Raw genomic sequence first — 12,173 nt, forward strand, 5'->3', positions numbered from 1 at the left:
TTCATCCCCTTACCACCTTTTAAAAATAAATTCTCCATAAGCATCAGTGCTCAAAATAACACAAACCAAACCTAGTCAGTTTCTCTTCATAATTGAATTGGAATAATTTCTGTCTTTTTACATGAAAGGTGAATAATTAGAATAATGAGGTGCTTAATTTCTTAGCGGAAGTCTTTTCACATTAATCTCTCAGTTTCACAAGTATAAATGTGAATTTATGAAATTTTACTTCTCAAAATGCTATTATCCAAAAATATAAATTCTGTCCTTGTTTCAGTGTGGAGTTTTTCTTCCTTCCTAATCAACATCTGTCATCATCGCTCCAAGCTAAATGGATGGTAAAGTAACAAGGAAGATTATTCTTCTTTGATTACCCAATTTGTCTTAATTACAAGCTTCTAAAACATGTGCAGCTAAATAAATGAGCAGAAAAATATTTAGAACTGGTATTAAAAGCAGCTGAAGCTGCCTCAGCTGTGAACTTGACTGACTTGTGTATGTTTTTTAATAAAGATTCAGGTCTGAGTTCACATATAGGTGGTTAAAGAAATGAGGCACTTGTGTGCCAATCACACAGAAATGGCAGTTTAAATCTGTAGTGCTGCAATACTTGGGTGACATGTACTAAAACATTTTGAGAAGGTCAGTATGAAGCAAGCAGCCAGTTGTTGGGTTTATCATAGATAAACTCCTACAGAGTGCAGCAGCATTAAATACACCAGTGGAGCATGAAAAAACTGTGCAAATTAAATTGAGAAAGCAGCTGCTTGTAGATGTGTATCTTTATATTGAATTTCAGAGAGTATGTTTAGTAGACCGTATTAAAACTTACTATCAAAAATCTCCAACCAGAACCTTGGATTTTTGTTAAGAATAATAATTGTGGGAGATATAGAACTTCTGTTTATAAAGATTTGTTCTGTATTACACACCTTAATTTAAAGGAAGAGTATAGAAAAGAAGCTGTACAGAATTCAGATGTTTTTATTTACAAACAAGAAGTCTATTTATCTCAAGGTTGCAAGTCTCATTCTGTGTGTTATATTTTGCTTTTTTTTTAAATTTCCTTTTAAAAGCAAGTACAATATGCCCATGCCAATGAGGTATTTATTTTAGTAAATCATAATGTTTACCAAAATGTGCATTTAAGCACGTACATATGCATTTTTTAGTAGAGGAACATTTCATAAAAGTATGGCGGTGATTTAGGCCAAGCTGTTGCCACTCCTGGATACAGCATGGAAGGGCAGAGGTGGTACCTGGTGCTCCATTGCTCCCCTGCAGGGATAGGTTGTGTCTCCACTGGTTTTCTGGAGAGTCAGACAGAAGATGTACTTTTTATCTACTAATGAGAATAATCTGATATTTTACATGTGACATTGTATTAAGTTAGAGATTTGTGGGGGCATGCTGGAGTCTTTCTACTGTAATAAAACCACTGATGAGGTTTTCTCCCTTTCTGAGCAGCAAGAAGTTTGGCAGAACACTTGAGTGTCTCAGCTTGTTCTCTGGCAGCTAGCAGGCTGCCATATTTGTACTAGATTGTTTAAACACAAGGTTGTAACTCATCTTTAAGTTTTCTTTGCTTCTTCCTATGGTAACAGTGCTGTGACCAAATAATTTTGTGGATGTGAAGAACACTAGTAAAATTTGTGGAGGCAAAACAATGCAGTTCTTGCATATAAATGTGTATTTGGGATATACATCATTCTAATTGTTTTAAGTTTATATGTTTTAAGGCAGTTTACTACTTAGCATCCCAAATGTGAGTGATTTAACCACAGAATAAATACTTGTTTTTAAATACACAAGTGAAAAGAATCTTGTCAGATATGACACAAGGGATGAGTCAATGTTGAGGCTTGTTAGATTTACTGGGAAATTTCTTACAGAGTGAAGCAATTTAATGGCTTTTAAGTAGTTTCTTACTGTTACTGGGATTTTTCTGTTATCCAGTTAATATCTTGGACTGTTTTGGGGGAAAATGGTAAGTAAAGTCTATTCACCAATTTTGTAAATTGAAAGATCATAGTTTTCTTTTGTAAAGACTGAAATATAAATGTATTTTTGAGCTTGCTACAGAACCTTTCACATTTTGTTTTTTTTTAATTTCTGACGGGATATGTGATTCATAAATAACATGAAAATTAATAAATCTGAGTGTGATAAAGACCAGCATTGTAGGTCTAAGGATCATTGATGAGAAGTGTGCTGCTTAGGGCTACATGGAGCTCATGAATTGTATAACCATAAACTTCAGTATTTCTCTCCTCTGTAAGCATCTAGTTAATAACAGCAGCTGTTTTACATGCACTTGAACCCAGGATGTTATTGCTGAATAATTCAGTATAACTGCATTTTTTAAATTGACGTATAAAGGAAGGAGGAGGGAGAAGACATAGGCTAAACAGTGGTAGAAGATTGGGAAAAAGAGCACAGCAGCACAGGTGCAGATTTTAGCAGGTAGTAACAGGTCTGTACTGAATCCCTGTAAGAGAGACAAGGGAAGAAGTGTTTCTCACATCATCATGAGTCTTCTTGAATACAGGGAGTAGATTCTATTATTTGATTAGAACAAAAGAGAGTTTTAGTCTTCACTAGTGTTACATTTACTGTTAAACAGTAATGACTGGGAAGATTGTAAAGTGCTGAATTAACACACTTGCTGAGGCTATTTCAGCTCAGTTATGTCTGAAGTCTCTAGTTGTATTATATATCATCTGAGACTTTATAGGTTCAGAGCGTTAGCTACAATGTCTGCAATTGAAAGGCCATTTTCTTGCATATCTTAAAATAACAAAAAAATAGCAATCTTGACCCTCTGTCTATTAGTTTTTTCCCACCTGATGCAATGAGTAGCAAATGCTTCCTGAATTTTGATAAAACAGTAAGATTATTTGCAGTAGTTTGTCTCAGTTAATTTGAGTCATGCATGCTGTGCAGAACAGATTTTGAATTTGTTGCTAACTGATGGTTTGTGACAGTGAGAGCTGCATCTTTTAGAAAGTGTTCATTACAAAAACAATGGAAGAAGAAGACTAAGAGGAAAATTTTTCTTCTGCTGCAAGGCTATTTTTGAGTAGCCGAGAGCTTCAGGAGGTAAAGAAGATGCCTGTCAAGAACAGTCCTGAGGCTAAGTCTTTACCATTGTGTGGCATTTGATTACTATGCTCTGAGGTCCAGATTCATTTTCTGCCACTCAGGGCTGAAGATTTAGACCTCCTACTCCCTAGATTTTTATGGCCAGTGAAGAAGGGAAACTAAGTCTGTTTATCTGAGTTTCAGATAGGCCTTTCTGTTATACTACTCAGATGTGTTTATTCCTGAATGCAAGTCTTCTCGATGTTGCTTAAAACTAGTTTGTTTTGGTGAAACTAACAAGTGCAACAAACAGTGGAAAGTCTGTATTCTAAGTGCTTCATGGCTAGCTGTGACTACCTGTATAATTTTGTTTGTTCCCTTTCTACCCCCTGCCACATTATGAAAATATCTGTCTGCCTTAGCTTTATAAGTAATATCAAAATCTTAATACACCTTTCATGTTCCTTGAAAAGTGTGTGGAGGCCTTGGGAGAACCATCAGAATGTAAAGGTGGTGGTAGCCCAGCCCTTGATCCAGACAGGCAGAGCAATCCCAGTGCCTTTGAAAGGCCTTACTCCATGGTTCAGTGTCTGAGCTCCTGAATTCCAAATAGGCACTCCATCCCTGCTTTTAATCTACTTTCCTTCAAGTCTTTCAGCTAGCATCTGCAACATTTACAAGGCACTTTGAAATCTGAAAATGGTGAGTATAATATAGGATCAAAATGTTGGTAACAGTAACCTAATTTTGTCTGCTGTTTTAGGTGGGTCCACATTGTTTGTGCCCTCTATGTTCCAGGAGTGGCATTTGGAGATATTGACAAGCTGAGGCCAGTAACACTAACAGAAATGAATTATTCCAAGTATGGTGCAAAGGTAAGTTTAGAAGAGATGTAGTGGCAACAAGTAGCTATATTTTATGTTTTTGCATGTAATAGAATAAAATGCATCTTCCCAACTTTATTTTTCTTTTTTTGGTAGCAATTTTGTAGTGTGGTTAAGGACTAAAAATGAGATAAAGTTTATTAAATGGTTGTTATACCTACAGCCCACCTGCTCTTCCCTCTATCTGTTCCATTCTCCATAATTTCTGTCACTGTTTTTGCTCAGTTTCCCTGATTTTTTACAGAGGTGCTAATTTCTTTTGAAGTCAGTGGCAGATTGACAAAATGTGAATGGAAAGCGAGGAGGATTCATAAGATGAGAAGTGGGAGGTTAAGTTGGTTAAGAAAAGGGCAGATGTACTTCGGTAAGAATGACTTTAGAGTTTATATGTAAGCCAGTATGCATACAACAGGCTGTTCCAAAGCAGTGTTTACCAAAATCCGCAGCAACACAGGGCCCTCAACTTCAACTGATACATGGTTCTAAAGTTAAAATTGTTTTACATGTAAATGTTTTCAGTCCAGATCAAAAGAAGTAATGAACAAACCATACAGAAAATCATTGTGGTGGGCAGAGGACATCACTCATTAGTTTGCTAAATACTGTTTGGCTAATGGAGACAGTGTGGAGAAGCCATGTCTATCAGGCCAATGTGAGGAAATGTGGTTGGTTTTGAGTCTGCAGCTCTAAAGCTTCATTTCTGCCAAGTCACTTTTGTTTTCTTGATTTTTTTCTACTTGTTAAACAGAATACTAAATGAAAATATGTAGTGCAGTTTTAAAAATGGATACAATATATAAAATAGACTAAAACACTTTGGATTGCCCGTGTACAATACATCTGTATCAGGAGCCTGGGCCTGCTGAGGCATTTAGCCTTGTTTAGAAATGTTTGTAAAAGGTTGGGGCAAGCATGCCAGACTCTGCCAATTGTTGTTGAAATGAATGATACTCTTTTTTTTTTTTTTAAATAAGTGATGTATAGGATCAGGGAAAAGAATTTGGGCATCTTTTCTTGCTGTGAATAAGGTGAGAGTGACCTGTACAGGTGAAGAAGACTCATTGCTGTTGGAAAGCTGTAAATCTTGTTTGCTATATTAAGTGTGGAAGTTACAGCTTATTTTGCTACATTCCCCCTTCAAAACCAGCTTAATATATTAGGTTTTTTCATTTAATTTCTTATCTGTTAAGTGTTGCAGCTACACAGCTAAAGGGTGCCTTTCTAGTGGAGCATATGTGATGTTTTGAGATTCTTCAGTCACTGAGTTTTCCTTACCATTCCATTCTGTTGTTTAACTTTTTGCATGGAGATATTTTCTCTAGGTGATAGACAGCTTTGCTCTCTATTCAGCAAGTAGAAGTCTAGGAAATGCATGCCTGTATATTATGCACTGGATAGCAGCCCTGCTCAAGCAGGGTGTGTTCCCATTTCCTGCTTATCTGCTCATTTCTCTAGATTGCTGGCGCAGGGATTTGTCTGAAATTGTGGAGAAAGACACTGAGGAATTGATCTGACTGAAAAACAAGTTAATTGTTTTTTTCCACGTTGCATTTGGGGACGTCAGTTGGTTGTTTTTCAAGTGACTGTGCCTAGAATGCACATATCTGAAGCCACGGTTTCTTAATTAAGTGAATCACATCCATCCGTACTGATATTTATGATTTTTGAGTGTTTGTTTCTGCACTGTCACTTGTTTACGTCTCTGTCATTGCTTATCAAGGGACATGTACATAATTATCTATGGTTTCCAGTCATTCAGAGCTCTGCTCTTTTATTTTTGTTTGTCTTCAGAACTTGTTGAACATTTGCTGAGGAGTGGTGGTTTTTTTATACTGTGGTTATACAACTAATTGTGCTTGAATTGCTTTGATGGTATTTTGTTGGTTTGTTGAAGGGGCATGCAATACATGCAGGTTAATATAAAAATTCATCCAACTTGCTGTTTAGATTATTTAAGCATTGTTGAGAATGAAATTAATAGTGGGAGTTGAGAAAGCAGAAAGCTTTAAGTAGTGTCAGCTGTTGGGAGCATACTTGGTTTCTGTACCACACAGGAGTCACCTACCAGTTTAGTTTTTTCTATATATGACGTAAATGATCAAATCTTAGGCAAAGTGCACCTGAAAAATTTACTGTGGCCTTTTCCATTCTTCTTTATGAAGGAGTGCAGCTTTTGTGAAGATCCTCGTTTTGCCAGAACTGGTGTTTGCATTAGTTGTGATGCTGGGATGTGCAGAGCTTATTTCCATGTGACCTGTGCTCAGAAGGAAGGCCTCCTCTCAGAAGCAGCAGCAGAAGAGGTAGGTATGGAAAAGATAGAATCAAAGATCTCTATTGAAAGCTTATGGAGATGACTTGAAATGGTAACTATTTTGTTCACAGGTCCTGAACAAAGTTTTTAAGTAGGTAACAAGTGAGGGAGTAAGGGAACTGCTCAGGGAGAGCCCTCCACCAACTTGTCCACTCTGAGCATTTTTTGAAACAAACTGGAAAAAAAGGACAGAGAAAGTTAACACAGAGGTTGGCTTAAGAGACTGTCAGTCAATACAGACAGGCATTCTATTTCCTGGACTTCACATCAGGTGACATACTTACCTAGCTGTTTGTGTACTACAGTAATCTCTGTTTCATACCAAATAGGAAACTTAAGAAATTAAAAACATTTCTGATGCCACTTTTTCATGCATGTTTTTTAGTATTTACTTCAATTTTAGTACATAGATATGACTTTCCTTGTTGTAACATTAATCTTTGGAATCAGAATAAAAAGCAAGTATTTATAACCTCCTGATAACTTCCTAATGTCTTTTCTTAACGGTTTTTTCCCTGTAATATGATCTAAAGCAATTCAGATTAGAAGTTCCTACTTCCTCATTCATTTTTATGGTATAAGTACTTTTAGGTTGTCCAGTTTCATCCTGATATGTATCATTTGGATTAAGCCTGTCATATTCATAGCATCACAATCTCCTTTCTTACCTTAGGAAGTGGCACAGGTAACACAAAAACAAGCATTACTTTCACTGTTGATATTGACACTTTTGTTTCTGAAAACAGTGGACCACTAAGGAATTCATGAAGGAATCACAAAATACGTTCTTCTGTTGGACTGCTAAATAGGAAGATAGCCTCGTTGTTGTTGTCCTTATTAGATTATGTGTAAGGTTGAGTCTTTAAATTCCTTATGTGAATTCCTTCTGGATATATGTATCTGCTTGCCTTTCCACCTTAAAATTTTGCTACATGTTGTCTGCAGTCAAATTTTTAATCAAGGTCTCACACAATCTCATTTTAGGACACAGCTAAATTTTGAAGTAAGCTGTCTCATACTGTGAAAATCTTAAATTAAAATAAAATGTGCTTGTAAGGAAAGTCAGAGTAAATTTTATTACTCTATGTTTTATAAGTGGAATAAACGAAAATTTGATAGGTAATTTATTAATATTTGTATTACTTTATGAAGGAAAACTGCTTTAAGTTTTTGTTAGTCTGTAGATTTATGATGTTGTTTGTACACTTTTGAAATTACAAAGGCAATTAAATGTGTTTCTCAGACCATGTCTCCTCATGGCTCAGATATTTGTAGTCTGCTTGCAGGGTTTGCAGATGCCATGACAGTGTGCAGATATGATGGAATGAATAATTGGAGGGTATAGCCACCAAAATGGTTGGAAAAACATTATAGAAACCAAATATATTGCCTTTGATGTTATTCAGAATTATTAAGCACTTGTAGGATTTCATTTAAAAGGCACAGTGAATCAACAGGAAATTAATACATGTTATATGTTGAAGGAATTTGTATTTAAGAATTTATTTTGCTGGGATTTTTTTCCTGGCAATGCAAATGTAGTACAGAGATTGACTAGGAGAGAGTTAAATCATTAATGCATTTAGAAACGTTTAGGATCATGCAATGAAAACAGTGGAAAAACACCTTATATTGTAAATTATATAAACATGACAAAATTGATTTAGAAACATATTTTTTAGTTGTTTTTAAAAACATGCCCATTTGAACAAGTGAACTGATTGCCAGAATGTTTTTGCTGTTCAGAGCCCTTTGGCCTTACTTTGTCTCACTCTATTTTCATTCCTTCCCCTTTGTTTTTTCTGAAACAGGATATAGCTGACCCTTTTTTTGCTTATTGTAAACAGCATGCGGACAGGTTAGACAGAAAATGGAAACGGAAGAACTACTTGGCTTTACAGTCTTACTGTAAAATGTCCTTGCAGGAAAGAGAAAAGCAGCTTTCACCAGAAGCTCAGGTATTGTATTCGTGGCAAAAATGCCTCTGTATTAATCATCCACTTTAAACAAGACAGAAATTAAGAGAAGGTAAAAGTGTTATTATAGCAGAAAATTAGATGTGGAATATATTGATAGTGCATGGTCATTTAACAGCACACTGAACTGTTTGTAGGGTTTGGTCTCTAAGAACAATTATCTCTATATTTAATATAGTTATATATCATATATATTATATATCTGTTTCAATAAATATCAAATATCTGTGCTTGTCTGAATTTAAAAATATTACTTTGCTTTTGAGGTAAAAAGTTGGTAATCACTTTTTCATTGTAGTTCATAGATTTTGTTTAATATTTTCTTCAAGATTCTGAAGAAAAAAGGCCAGAAAAAATTAGGCATTTCTATTTCTATCTAAATTTCCAATTTTGTAGGTCTAAATGGAATTCTGTGTGCCAGGTGTTTTCATAGTAATGACTTCCTAGGAAAAGAAATAATGTATGCAAAGAAGTGAGTCTGTGCCACTGCGTGGGAGTTGTCTGAAAGCCTTAGGCAAGTCTATATCCCTGTCTAGTGACAGATCCATTTAAAACTGTTTAGTTACTGCAGAAGCTCAACTGATAAAAGTCCTGTTGATACAAAGGTTTCAATTCCTTTGAGGGAATCTGCATACTTTCATGTTTCAATGTGTGTCTTTTATTTTTTCTGATTCTGAGGAATTTCTAGCATAGTTTGCTTCACTGCTTAGACTGAACTCCATTCCGTGGAAAAATCACACCTGTGTAGAAAAGCAGCTTGTTACCTAAACAAAACCTGCCTGATTTATTTGTAGAAAGTAGCAGATGCTGTAAATAATGGAAATAATTTATGGGAGAGGGCTGTCTGCTTTTTTTCTGAAGTGAGAATTATAGCGTAATGATAAGAAAATATTGTTTCATAGTATCAAACTTTTTATTTAAAAATATCTTGCCTTTCCAGTTCTTCAGAGATCTTTGAATAGCAGAATATTAATTTAAAATTATCTGTGCTGTTGAAAATGAGCATGAGCATATTCGTACTGTAGAAGAATTGTGAATAAAATATTTTTTGGAATATTGAACTTCATGTAGCTTGTTTTAAAACTGGTTTCATAATGCTTGCTGAATATAGTCGGCTCTCAGTTATGTGAAATGCACCTGTGTAGTAGAGACATTGCAATAATATGAACACTGCCCAGTATAATGGTAAGTGCTGGTTGTGCAATATCTGTTTGGGTCCAGCAGGGCATATTAGCTCTGTTTTCAGGCATGTATTAAGCAGTGCTGATAATGCTGATAAGTTCCCGGCATTTCCCTTTCTCTCTCCTCTTTTCCCCACACCAAAACTTTGCAATTTTTTAAGATTAATTATTTAGATTAAATTTTTTGAAACTGAAGAATGACTGCTGAAAACTGCAGGTGCAGTTACTTGACATGGTGTCATAGGCACCTTGATGCAAGTATGACCACTTGCATACGTTTTGTACAACCACATGTTTTTACTCTTGGTGGCTTTGGTGTTGTACAGCAGTGGCTGTAGGTAGATCTGCACCTGTGGATCCAAGAAAAAAGCCACTGGGGTCAGAGCTGGCCTGTAAGCTCTATTTGGTTTGTTTCTTGGTCATTAATGTTCAAGACCTAGTTAAGGTAATATGTTCAACTGTCTGCAGTACTACCTTCATTGATTCTTTTTGAAATCAGAGATGTTCCTTAACAATAGTGTGTATGTATATGCGCACCTTTGCTTTTGTCTCAGGAGTATCTTACACCATATGGTGGGGCAGTCACATTAGTTTAGTTTCTTCTTTGTGCAGGAAAGTAAACAGCTTCTAACTGATAGTCAGCTGGAGTCTTGCCTCTGAAGGTTTGTATGTTGATGTCAGTTTCTGCCAGAATTGCCACTTCATAGAGTTCCCTCAAGACAGCATTTTCCAACTGTCAGTAACAGCTTGATCTTCTGGGGTAGATCTCCCAGATGGTCACAAATATACAGATGTCATCGACAATATATATTGTGAGCTTCTCTTGTCTGCTTCACTTCTGTTGGGTTGTGTTCTTGACAAATTATAATCAGTATGTTTAACATTTATAAAGAGAAGTGGCATTGAGAAAGGAATTCCTACAAAAGTACGTCAAATATGGTACAAATGCTCTTCATCAACTTTTGTTGCTCACATAAACATCAATTTAATGTGTATCTATATGCATATGTGGTAGGTCAACCAAAGCTTCTACCAGTTATGAGTTTTCACAGTCCTATCAAATTATCATTATTTGAAGGGGTTGTCTCAAAGCCAGCAGTCATCTGTTGCTCTCATCAATGGGGAAATCTCATCCAGAAGTGTGTACATAGCTCCAAAACTCTAGTGAAAGGAGAATGTTGTTTGTGTGTGCACATTGAATTAAAATGGAATGTCTGTATCAACGTCTGTTTCTTGAGTTGTAGAGCTCCGGAGTGAAAATGGCATTGATTAGATTGCACAACACTTAAAATGAAAATAAAATGCAGATGTGTTCCAAATTGTAGCTCAAAACTAATTTTGAATCATTCCTTGATGTTTTTAATGGGTGGAATTCTTCCTTGCAGGCTCGAATCAATGCCAGGCTGCAGCAGTACCGTGCCAAGGCGGAGCTGGCGCGCACCACCAGGCCCCAGGCCTGGGTGCCCCGGGAGAAGCTGCCGCGGCCGCTGACCAGCAGCGCTTCGGCCATACGGAAACTCATGCGCAAGGCCGAGCTGATGGGAATCAGCACAGACATTTTCCCAGTGGACACTTCAGATACAAGTTCCAGCGTTGATGGAAGAAGAAAACATAAACAACCGGCTCTCACTGCTGACTTTGTGAATTATTACCTTGGTAAGGGTGAAAATAGCTTATTGTTCTCAATAAAAAGGTACCACTTTGCTACATTGTGCTATGCTATTTCATTGGCTTTTTTATTTTCCCTGTACTTAATTGTTTATAGCAGATAAATGTGAATTATGACTTCATTTTAGGTCAGGTATGTTATTGCTTGTGGTGTCTGTTTACACAGAAACCTTTTTTTTTTAAAGACACTTTAGAAAAGAGTAAAATCTTTCAAATATAAACAGAAGACCAAACTGTCTTAAGAAGGGAGTAGGTAACTTTTGGTATAATATTTTTTCCTTAAATTCTTCTCCATTTTTATGTGGAATAGCATGACTTTTTGACTCTTTGCTAGATGCTGATCAAAGTTCATAATTTAAACAACTACAGTATTTATGCAGCAAAATACAAATAGACTGTTCATTCTACTCAGTCTTGTATTAAACCTCTAGGCCATAGCTTTGTGTCTTGGTATTGCTATAGTTTTTTACTTTAGATTGCATCACTTTTTTTTAGTGCATAAAACTTGAAAATGTATATTCAAGAGTAGGGAATAATGCCATTTTCTTTTAAATAGAGAGAAATATGCGCATGATTCAAATCCAGGAGAATATGGCTGAACAAAAGAACATCAAAGATAAGTTAGAAAATGAGCAAGAAAAGCTTCATGTGGAGTATAATAAGGTAAAGAAAAAGAGTTGATAAACCCTTGTACCATTTTAGTATTGCTGCTATTAACTTAGATAGAATTTTTCTTTCCATGGAAAAAAATTCGGAGAAAAACGTAAGATGCAAACTATTGATATTTTCAAAGTAATATTTAAAAACTTATTTTTTCTTCTAAAAATATTCAGTAGTCTGTCTTCTCCCATGCAAATAATACAAATTTCTGAAATGTGATATGTTGACTGGACCCAAGTTCTTTAAATGACCCTACTGAGAGCTCCACTAACAAATTGCACATGGACCTGTTTGAACCTGCATGATTCTCTGTTTGTAGCCCCACTTGATCACCGGTAATCTGTGATACTCAAAAGTGTTATTTATTTATTTATTTATTTATGTCAACTACAACTCCAGTTGGGCTTAGGTT

General features: G+C 35.8%; 1 protein-coding gene across 5 annotated transcripts in view; it reads left to right on the top strand.

The window, feature by feature from the left end:
* PHF14 (PHD finger protein 14) overlaps window positions 1–12,173 on the top strand; it is a 161,078-nt gene that overhangs the window by 28,770 nt on the left and 120,135 nt on the right. For all 5 annotated transcript variants that reach the window (XM_059476047.1, XM_059476039.1, XM_059476056.1 and 2 more), the window contains 5 exons: window positions 3,845–3,956; window positions 6,128–6,265; window positions 8,088–8,234; window positions 10,819–11,089; window positions 11,658–11,764. In XM_059476047.1, coding sequence (XP_059332030.1) covers window positions 3,845–3,956; window positions 6,128–6,265; window positions 8,088–8,234; window positions 10,819–11,089; window positions 11,658–11,764 — 775 coding nt within the window. The remainder of the gene's footprint in view (window positions 1–3,844; window positions 3,957–6,127; window positions 6,266–8,087; window positions 8,235–10,818; window positions 11,090–11,657; window positions 11,765–12,173) is intronic.

This window comes from Ammospiza nelsoni, chromosome 1 (assembly GCF_027579445.1).
Source record: "Ammospiza nelsoni isolate bAmmNel1 chromosome 1, bAmmNel1.pri, whole genome shotgun sequence".
NCBI classification, from domain to species: domain Eukaryota; kingdom Metazoa; phylum Chordata; class Aves; order Passeriformes; family Passerellidae; genus Ammospiza; species Ammospiza nelsoni.